This window comes from Sycon ciliatum, chromosome 5, assembly GCF_964019385.1.
Source record: "Sycon ciliatum chromosome 5, ocSycCili1.1, whole genome shotgun sequence".
Taxonomy (NCBI): domain Eukaryota; kingdom Metazoa; phylum Porifera; class Calcarea; order Leucosolenida; family Sycettidae; genus Sycon; species Sycon ciliatum.
In genome coordinates this window covers 19,432,066-19,443,071 of record NC_088647.1, presented here as the reverse complement: position 1 = coordinate 19,443,071, position 11,006 = coordinate 19,432,066, and the positions used below count along the sequence as shown (strand labels likewise).

Below are 11,006 nucleotides of genomic sequence, written 5' to 3'. Positions count from 1 at the left end.
GTACAAGTGTATTTAGTCGTTAGAAAACGGGATTTCTAGAAACTCCGTAACAGTTTTAATACCGGTATTTCTTCTTTGATTTTTGTTTGGCGCACACGCGCGTGTACATGGTACATGGCCTATATGGTGGCTCACGTTCACATGGAAACGTGGTGAGTAAAAGTTTTGGACGCGCAGTCTACGCGGTGCGTGTTTGCCGCCATCACACGTTTTCGTCAGGCATTTTTGAGTCTAACGCGAGTATTACTATTACTATTAGTGTACTAAATTAAAATTAGATTCTTGACACGATCTACCATGATCTACTGCTTATGCCAGTATTTATACAGGACCATGGACTGAGCGATTGAAATCACATTGTGTCTCGTGAAAGAAACTCACGAGTATTAAACCAGCAGTGCCAGCACGCTGCGAGCTAGAAGGGCCTCGGATCCTCAGCGACTGTATTTGCTGAGAAAATAAGAACAGTAATGGCTAGCGAAGAAGTGCTGCATTCCTTCACGATGCCTGCGGCTGAGGCGGTGAGAAACACCACACTGGGTGCGCTAGCCGGGGCGGGCACAGATCTGCAGGACACATGGACATGGGTGTACACGGAGTGGGCGGGCGAGGATGCCCTATTTCTATGGACAGGTGAGACACTCCACCAGCACCGCCAGCATTGCGAGTGCAACTGCAGACCTACAGCCAGTACAGGCTACACCATGAAACCGTGACAGTTGTTGGAAGGGGGGGGGGGGGGGGGCACAGTTCTTTCTTTCGTTCAGAAAGTTCACGACTTTTGATCGGACTGGGCGGGTAAAGACCAAGCATAGCAAGGGTCCTGAGTTGGCAGCTCTCATCCTAGCAGCTGAATCAGTTCGACAAGTATGCATGTCAGGACCGTCGGCAGCAGTAATCAATTGGTCCGGCCGGCCGTACCTAAGCCTTTCATATAATTATTATGTTTGATATGCTGGTAGTGGGAATATAGAACCGCCTTAGGCTTAGCAGTAAGCATGCGCTGGTGGCCGCAAAGTTGGTCCGGTAATAACCTGACCAACCGGACCGGTGCTTTCTCCTCGCGTGGTGCACGTGAGCGCCCGATGACGGTCCACTGTGCTCCGGCCCAACCGAACACACACACACACACACACACACACACACACACACACACACACACACGTATGCACACCTTTTGACCTTTTGTCAGTTTTGATGCCCATCGCCGTGAGCGATGATAGCGATGCTACAGCAGAAGCCATAGCAGCTTGTGCTGGGATTGCACCATTCAACAGCTTACAAAGCTGAAGAACACACACGCACATACACACACACACGCACACGCGCACACACTCACACACATACACACAGAAGAAATAAAGCGATGAGGACCCTGGCTATGTCAAGCACTTCTACCAGACATACTTTGATGTTTTGCATAGCTTTAGGTAAATTAGCAATGGTCCCGTGAAACTACGTAGCTGCTATACCGTAAAATCCCGCCAGAGCAGCCTCGCCCCTGCGCCCCTCCCTGACTTGTGAGGAAAGTGAATCCTTGTATGACTCTGTGAAGCGTGATGCCGTGCTGTACTGCAGATGCATGCTCGACCCGGTTGGAAATGTATGCAACAGTACCCATCCTAGTACCCTCTAGTCTTGACCAGGGATTGCACAAACCCTGGGTTTTTGATGGGTCTGTACGGCTCCCTGCTCTTGACCTTTGGTCGGTGTACGAGACTCGAGCACAGTTTCCATAGGGTGAGTACTCTTTCATGTACAGTCTGACCTTGCTTATCCGATCCTCCTTTATCCGCATACCTCGCCATCCGCAAGAAAATCGCTGGTTACCGATATACATGCACATGTACATGTACAGCATATGCCATGCATACAATGTATGCCATACAGTATGTGTATGTGTGCTCGCTTATCCGGTTCCCTCGCCTATCCGGAATTTTTTTGTGGAAAACTGATGTGTGCGGTTAAAAGCGAGGTCTGACTGTAGTACTGAATGCGGCAAGTAGAACTTGCCGATCCGGCCCGTCCACAGCGGGATCTACTCGAAGGGTCACAGAGGTAGGAGCGCTCTGGCGGGATTTTACGGTAATTTTGGCTGCGGGATAGGAGGTGGGGGAGAAGTAGCTCAGCTGTGCTTAACTAGATATGCTAGGGATTTGCAGTGCCGAAAGTGGCTAATGTCTTCAGGGAAGGGCGTTTTACAATATTAGCAATATTGTGTGTTGTGTGTGTGTGTGTGTGTGTGTGTGTGTGTGTGTGCGCGCGCGCGCGTGTGTGTGTGTGTCGCGGTGTGTGCATTCCCCTGCTCAGTTTTCTTCCTCATCACATCATCGTTCTTCTGGATCTTCAATCTCGGCTTCAACTTTCTGGAGCTAACTGGACAGCCGGCATACCTACTAAAGTATCGTATTCAACTCAAACAGAAACCAGCAGTGGTAAGTCAGCATGCATGGAAAAGCATTGGAAGGACACATTGTGCCAGTCCATATGACATTGTGTTATGTCCGTGAGTGTACTCAAGCAAGAATCCAGAGGTCCTGAGCTTGTGTTTGAGACCGTTTTAATCGTGTAGCCTGTCATCTATGTCTTGGTCAGGAGGGAAAGAAAACTGCGATCTGTACCTACATTATGACGGCGGTACAGTTGCGCTTGGTGAAGCCCGACTCAGAGTGCGAAATTGGCGGCCTGGACGAGTTCCGATCACCTCAATGTGCGTATTTGTTCATGTGCATGTTCAGCCGCATGTGTGCCACTTCCAAGGCATCAACGGCCGGCCTGTGCAAGTTTAGGGCGCCAAATAAGCACTCTGGGTTGAATTATTTCACAGAGCACAACTCTTTATCTACTCGAGTATACTGCCGAGACGCATGCATTCATACTGCGTACCACAGCCACTATGGATGATGGGTGTTGCTCTGCACAGGTGGACCGGGCCGTGTTCTTCAAGTGTGTACGCACCGTCCTGCACAACCAGCTGGCCATCGGCATACCGTTCCACTACTGCCTGCTGCCGCTGTTGCTATGGCGCGGCGGACTGTATGACCGGGCGCTGCCGTCGCTACCGTACGCACTGTTTGACCTAGCCATGTGCTCGTTGGCGATTGAAGTCGGCTTCTACTACACACACCGGTGAGCTCTAGAGGACATATGGGCACGGGTTCCGAGTTTCCGTTGGCTAAAGGTTGCCCCATTTGCATTGTAGTGCTTCTCAGCTCTCATATGCACCGTACAATTCACACTGGTGAGTGCTGAGGGATAGGTCTAGATGACCATGCAACACCAGCAGTTTCTCTACTAAGTGTACTGGGTCAGTGACTGTCTTCGCTGCGTTGTCCTCTCCATGCAGGCTGCTTCACCTGCCCTACTTCTACCGCAAGTACCACAAGATCCACCACGAGTGGCGCAGCCCGATCAGCATCTCGTCCATCTACTGCCACCCGTTCGAGTACTGGCTCTCCAACCTGCTGCCGCTCGTCGCCGGCCCGATCCTGATGGGCTCGCACTTCACGACGGCCATGTTCTGGGTCATGTTGAGCACGGCGTCCGGCTCCATTGCGCACTGCGGTTACCACTTGCCGTTGCTGCCGTCGAACGAAACACACGACTATCACCATTCACAGTAAGGATCTCCGGCACTTTTTATGTGTTTTTTATGTGTTTTTTATGTGTTTTCTATGTGTTTTTTATGTGTTTTTTAACACTTGTTTTTAAAAAAACACCACAGAACCATTAGGTGGTGCACAGCGGGGGTGACTGGCACATTGGATGGAAGTGGCGGCTGGGCAGAAGTAACTCCTCTGACCAAGGGTCTCAGATTCACCGTTACTCATGTGCGCCTGGGCGGTACACTGTGCTTGCCACAACAAATTTATAATAAAGTTTCGCGTGCAGGGCGGGTCAAAACGTGACCGCATTTCCGCTGCCGTGGGACGCCACCACCCAATGATCAGGCGTCAGATGCGGCTCCTAAACGGCGGGGGAGGATAGATCAGATCCCGGCACCAACCAGAGTTTATGGTTTATATTCATAGGAGAAGAACTGTCCTAAACTGAAGCATGCGACCTCACCTCACGTTGCGTTGAACCACCTTGTTGTGTGTTTGCGTCGCTTTTGCACACTCAGATTCAACCAGATCTACGGTCCGCTTGGCATCCTGGACACATTGCATGGCACCAACCGGCGCTTCAAGGCGAGCGTCCACTTCTTGCGACATTTCACGCTGACCGGCTCCACACCGGCGTATGTACTGGTGCCGGACAAGAGCAGCAAAGACGAGCAGACGGTGACCGAGTAGTGAGCGGGATCACTAGGGAATTCCCCACCTCCACACTCGTTGTTCTGCGTGCATGCAGTGCCGGGGAACAGCACCGGGAAGAGTCAAGCTGCTACTCGCCACGTTGCCACCCAGACCCGGAATGCACTGTTCTTTGAAACGTCTTTCTGCTGGATTAGTACTAGTTAGTTGTTACCGACTGAGAGAGGCCGGTGGTAAACTGGTAATAGCTGTGGCGGATATTGTGTTGTCACGGGCTCAGGCAGTTCGGCCTCAGCCGCGGGCCTGTGGAGCATGCAGAACTTGCAGCCAGACTCACGTGACACTAGTGTTGCTCATCATGGACATGGTTTTGAGGACCTGATTTCCAGTACCTGCATGTACATCTGAAATGTACTGGATTACTTCTTGCTGTGGCTCGTCATCCGCATCATTATAATCACTGGCAGGCCAATTATCACTTCTTGACTATTAATTATTAAAGTACATGCAAGTCAAGCGTCATGATTCAAACTAGGAATGAGTTCAACTGAGAATATGATGATAGCTATCTTTACTTTAGGCTCATGCAGTGTTCTTCCATACCAGGGACATCATCCACGGCTATATCGAATCATATTTTAATCGGGCAATCCTTGCACGGGCTGGTTCCTGGACTGGGGAGCCCACTTTTATTTTTTGTATCCATACCATTGCCGGCTGGTTTTCTGCTGTGTCGCCGTGTGTCGTGTTGTGCTCCTACGGAAATCCGACCCGTAAGACGAGAGCAGCGCCAAGTCTCATACGGCGCCTGCGGCCCTCCAATCGGTTTTTGGAGCGTGCGTGATGTAATTGAAATGGAAGTGCGGCGCAACCTTTGACTCGCTGGTCGCTTTTCTCTGGCCATGACTGTGCTACATGACAAGTATTGACGTGATTGCAAGCCATGCGTGTGGGACATGACCTCCGAGCGGTGTTGTAGCCCCAGTACTAGGCTGACGCTTGTATCAATGTGTATTGCGGAAAGATGAATACTCTACCGGTGATCCACCAGAAGCATTCTTTGACTAGCTGGATATACAGGCGCGTGCCCCGAATGGGTTCCTGGGTGCCCGGAACGCCCCTTTTTCGCTCAAAAATGCAGGATTTTGCTTCATTTTTTGAAATTTTTTTCCGGGGGGGGGGGGAGGCCCCCGCCTCCCCCCCTTGAAGGGCACCGGCGCACGCGCCTGGTACATCATGACTTGTATTTGTACGTGACTTTTAGTATGATTTGTACAATCATGTACATGTAGTTGCCAAGTTGGGGAAAGGCAAATCCAGTCCGGCGCCGGGCCGCGGGCACTCTGTTTCGTGCATGTTCCATGCACGAGGCATGATTACGCCTACGTCATGTAACATAGCGAGACTCGGCGTATGCGCTAGCCAGGCGCCTAGCGGCTAGGGCGCCTGCCGCATAGCCTGGCGCTCATTTTCCTGTCTTTTCGCGGCGCGGCGATCGATAGGGAAAACATAAGACATTTTGTGGCATGACAATACAGTATTTTATGGTCATGAATCTATGCAGGCGAAGCGCCAGCACCGAAAAAGAGCCCTAAAAGTTGCACTTTTATTTTCCAAATCCGACCCCAGGCCCGGGAAATTTGAAACTCAGCTCAATATCGCCAAAAAGAGACTATTTTATCCCTTGCTCACAAGAGCTTCCCTGGTGGTATCGTCTTGTTCCGAGGCAATGTTTGGGAAGGTGCGGGCATTAGCTGCCCTAAGTTTCGCGGAAAGCTCCAAGCGACATCAATTTCCTCGCTTTCTCGCCAGAGTTTTCAAGACCGACGCAACTCGTCGTCAAAAAGTACTCAGCGTGGATTTCGTGCCGAATTCCGCCCCAAACAATTTAGGCTGACCTCTCGCCACCAATCGAACCCACTGATATGTATCTACCTATACACGAGCAATGGTTTGAGCCCAAAGAAGGACAACTTCACAACGAGCACACTTTCTGAGGGTAATATTTACTATGTGTATCAGTATTAGAACACCATCAAGACGACAAATTGACCAGCAGAAAGACAGAAAGTTGCACTACAAATACATGCATACAGCAGCTGTATAAACATAAATAATTGAACAGAAAACTATGTAACTGGATCCCACCAAAAACAGTAAAGCATCCCAAATAGTATGCGCATACACATATACATGAAGGAAGGCTATGTTGCCACCATACACTGGCTACGCACACGGACATCATTCTGGAGAGCTGAGCATCAGCGTGCGCACACACCCACACACACATCTGCAGCTGCTGATCTGCATGCACGAGCGCACACCCACATGCGCATGCACACGCGCGCGCGCGCACACACACCCACATATACACATGCACGCGCGCACACTCCTGCCCTGTGCTGTCGAGCCACTGCCACAAGGGTTGCGTGGGCCTCGAAGGCACCGGAGAGAGAATAGTAGAACGCAGTCCCATAGATACACACGCACACACACACACACACACATGTACACAACACGTGCAAGTACACACGTGGCAGCTTACTACAAGAGAACCACACAAGTTCACATGTGGGCGCGAACTGTATTCACAGTTGGTCATACTGTCTTGGGCATATGAGGGAGGAGCAGGAGAGTGAGTGATTGACTCAGACACAATGCGCTTCGACATGCTAGCACATGCACCGGCTTCAGACAGTGGCAGAACGTGACGGAGAGAGAGAGAGAGAGAGAGAGAGAGAGAGAGAGAGAGAGAGAGAGAGATAGAGATAGAGAGAGAGAGATAGAGAGAGAGAGAGAGAGAGAGAGAGAGAGAGAGAGAGAGAGAGAGAGAGAGCACCAGCGTTCCAGCTCAAGCTCCAAATTTCTAGTTGCTTCTCCTGGTCACAGTAAACACAGAACAGGGCTCAGGCAGTGCCGAGGAAGTGCTTGTACTTGGTGCAGTGTCGTGAGCAGGATAAACTTCCAACATCTCTACACAGTGTAGCTCTTCAGGCGCACACGAAGACTCAGAAACCGGAATATACTTTACATGATGATTGAAAGTCCAGCAGCACAACAAAACTTCCAAGGACTGGTTTGGCACTAGCTTCCGTCTCATTGGCGTGCGCCCAGCCAGTTTTGGAAAGAAAGAGTAGACGTTCATTCCTCGTTCAACCTGCAATGAACTGGAGACAACACAAACCAACAAGACGACCATGGTTATCATCAGCTCATGTGTTCACCAACGCAGTGCTACCATTCACTTTCCTGCTCCAAATGCACTACCAGGCTGCATGGTACTACTGTCGTGGACATGGAAATCCGGTCGCACGTATAGCGGCCCCAGGGCGCTGGCCATGTAGCCGTAGCACGGTTTATCATGCGCTGCTGATGGTCGCATTGGATCAACATGTGCACTGCATGCAACGTTCTGTACGTGCTGAGGGTGCCGGCCCCGGTCAATCGACTGGATTTCCATGTCCGCGACAGTACGATGTGTCGATAATAGACCGTGATTTGCATTTTCCAATGATTAGGACTGGTATTATTTCTATTTTTCACACTTAGAAAGAAAACAAGGGGCAAGATTTGATATGGATTATGTGGTTGTTGGCTATGTCAACATTTGAAAGAGGGTTGCAACCGTGATAGCACTGCAACATGAGTTTAAACCTACGTATTGCATGGTATACTCAACAGTTGGCGAGCAGAGAATTTCGTGCCGAATTCCGCCCCAAGGTTGTGCACAGCAAACAACTTGATATATCATTAGCCCTACCCTTGTGCTATACGTACCCGTTGTGCCGATCGAGCCTGAGCCCTCTACTCGACTCCACGGTCCAATGACATTCGGTCATCATGGCCAAATTCAAGTCACTCAAGTGTTGAGAAGTGTCTACGTCGTCGCACACAGCATGTGTCGACATACAAAAATATGTGTACGATAGAGAAAGAACTACTGAAGAGCAACCAACTGGTTTCAGCATTCTCCTTCAAAGGATAGGTCGGTGGCAGAGGGCCAAAGCCGGACAATAGTTGGAAATTCTCAGCGTTGAATTTCTACAGGCTGTAGATACCTGGAAAAGCTCGATTTCCCGCCACGGAAAATAAAAAAGTCTTGATTTGGGGTGCTGGCGCTTCGCCTGTATGGTACATGTACTTTTCTCATTCTAAAAATTAGCTTGTTTGTAATTGCGTCCTGTTCCACGTGGTGATTTTCAGACATAAGAAGAGCGCTACGCTATCGCTAGTAACAGTGGTGTGCGCAGGGCTGTAAAGACGCTTCGTATTCTGCATCCTACGGCTACCTACCGTTGGTCCAGACGCCTCAGTATAACCTCATTTACTCCCGTTGCACTTTTCAGTGTTTGGACTTGCGCGGTGCATGTGTTGGTGGTGAAGGTGGTGTACAGATATATCTTCATTGGTGTCTGGCTGTTGTAGCAGCTGGCTGGCTTGCATTGGTGATTGGCCGTGCTGGGCACACCATGAACGGTCTTCTGCTGCTGCAGTACCAAGCGAACACTCACAGACACGACGAGCAGGCCAGCAGCAGCAGCATGTGCAGCTTCAAGTGTGTGCTGGTCCAGCTGCTGAACACGATCATGGCGGTGCTGGCCGTGGTGATGTTCTACGTGATCGTGCAGGGCGACAGGCGGCGCCGCCTCATGGCCGGCAGTGGCATCAGGCTCAGCGACGACTTTGCATACGCGTTCGCAGACCTCGAGGGTGAGGCGTACGAGCAGCTAGCGGACCTGCAGAAGCGCATGGAGCAGACGAAACGTGACGTACAAGATCGGTTGGAGCAAGTGCAGCCACCGGACTCTAGCTGCCCGCTACCCGGCGAGAAAGCGCCTGGTGACACACCGAAGCTGAAGAAGAAACGGAAAACAGCGAAATCGACTAGCGGCAACGGAAAGACGATAACGCCGACATCGTCAGACGAAGCGTCATCATCGTGTTGCAAGTCCGACAATGGCGACTGTAAATGCGCTCAGGGTAAATCGGGAAAGAAAAGCGGCGGGAAAGGACGCCGCAGTAAGAAGAAGGCTCAGCTGAGCACGTAGAAGCACACCGCGATGCTGCGCATAGGCAGACGGCCGCCGGTGTGCAAGATATGCCTTCCTGGCCACGTCATGCCAGACATGCCATAATGATTGCCATTGGCTATTTGCTGGATGTACCGAAAACTCCTGGGAAACCATGGCAGGCTGTGCATCACGGAACAGAACCATCTGCACACCAAACGGAGCGCACGGAAGCGAATCATATATTATCTCTACTTAGGGGCACGCATGTGTGTCTGTACTGAGCTGGTGTCAAGTTTATGCAGACGTACATGTACATGGACGCATAGCCCTACCGTCGCTCTCGGCCTCATATCAGTTCTATACGAATCCTAATTGATCTCGGTCCTCTGAACAAGATACGTTCGCCGTTTGGAGGGTACTAGAGTCTCGAAAGCTTTCATGTCCGGTCCCCCGAGCTGCATCTTAGTTGTGCCATTCATGCAGTGTCACAGGCTCCCTCCTTACCGAAACGACCTCTGAAATGTGCCCTGGACGGCACCAGTTATTCGCTAGTACATGTATGTATGTATGTATGTATGTATAACTCATAATCACAAGGTGATCGTAGAGGCATTAATCAGCGAGAGAATTGTGAATGATGTCTCTGAATCCAATTCTATCGTGTGCTGCATGAGAGAGAGCATGCAAGGGAAGACCCGTCCAACTTTTAATGTTAGAAATCCATGATGTTGCGGGCCTTCCTCTCGGTCGAGATGGTATGTCGTCCTAATTATATATTTAACCATGCAACGTCCGACCAATGGTTTTCTTTGCTTTAATATATCTCCTCAGTGCGAAGTGTACTGTTTTGAAATCAGGTTTCCACGTAGGTTTACAGTGTCTGGGTCTCCCCACCAATTTTTGTCTGCCATGAGCTCAGCACCATGCATCGGTACAGAACACTCAGTCCTGTCGAATTCTGAAGAACTGGGGGTCAGCCTCGTAGCCTAAAATTTCATGGAGCCTATGGTCTATGCTGACTATGCACAGTTGAGTCACCGTGTACTAGTACACATGTACATTGGTGTGCTGTGCCAGGGTGAAATTCGAGTTCTTTCTTCGGCACCCGGCAGTACTGTGTAGTTATAACACACCTCACTATAAATACACAAAGTGTTCACAAATATCAGCAGGAGTTCATATGAACGCTTGATATCAGGGTGCAGCCCTTACTCATTTTTCGATTTTTGTGTTTTTCAGGTCATATTACGAAAATCAAGAGTACATACCCCTCCCCGGGGAGTATGTACTCTTGCGAAAATGCATGCAGTCACCGATCATAAAGACACGATTGTCGGGAGTGAAGTCGGGGGTACGGGGTCGAAACCCCCGTACGTTGTATTTTCTGTGGCAAGGCAATTTTGGAAAATCAGTTTAATACCACTAACTTACCAGCAACTGTTTCCCCGGCCTGCCCCCCCCCCCCCACTATTTTTACCCGGTTAGAACCTTGAATATGTACTCCTGCTAGACACAGTCACATAAACATACTCTTGGCACCGGAGTACTTCACCTATGTTCGTTGCACAATTTTAAAAGCCAAAAAAGGATGCGCGGCTGTAAAGCGGTCTGGCCAATCTTCAAGTCTACAGAAGTCAAAGCCAGAAATCAAGTGCATGCAAGCTGGCCAGAACCATGGCATGATGTTACAAAAGACAAATCTACGTGGGTAAGCACACACTTGAAGAGGGAAACTGAA

General features: G+C 50.1%; 2 protein-coding genes across 2 annotated transcripts in view; one reads left to right on the top strand and one right to left on the bottom strand.

Moving 5' to 3' along the window:
- The first annotated feature begins 260 nt into the window (after window positions 1-260).
- Window positions 261-4,963, top strand: LOC135817944 (fatty acid hydroxylase domain-containing protein 2-like). Its single transcript, XM_065331250.1, has 5 exons — window positions 261-633; window positions 2,311-2,435; window positions 2,924-3,129; window positions 3,347-3,619; window positions 4,124-4,963. Exons 1-5 carry the CDS (start codon window positions 471-473, stop codon window positions 4,293-4,295), a joined length of 939 nt encoding a protein of 312 aa, XP_065187322.1. The 5' UTR covers window positions 261-470; the 3' UTR covers window positions 4,296-4,963.
- Window positions 4,964-10,795: 5,832 nt separating this feature from the next.
- LOC135817942 (CDP-diacylglycerol--inositol 3-phosphatidyltransferase-like) overlaps window positions 10,796-11,006 on the bottom strand; it is a 5,361-nt gene continuing 5,150 nt past the window's right edge. Inside the window, exon 7 of the mRNA XM_065331248.1 lies at window positions 10,796-11,006. This exon is cut by the window's right edge and continues 517 nt beyond it. The gene's annotated coding sequence lies outside the window, so the exon portion shown is untranslated.

Excerpts from the sequence above, each read along its gene's own strand:
- LOC135817944 (XM_065331250.1), top strand. The coding sequence starts at position 471 with ATGGCTAGCGAAGAAGTGCTGCATTCCTTCACGATGCCTGCGGCTGAG. Across the intron at positions 3,130-3,346 it reads GGCTTCTACTACACACACCG|GCTGCTTCACCTGCCCTACT; the intron begins GTGAGCTCTAGA and ends CTCTCCATGCAG. Across the intron at positions 3,620-4,123 it reads CACGACTATCACCATTCACA|ATTCAACCAGATCTACGGTC; the intron begins GTAAGGATCTCC and ends TTGCACACTCAG.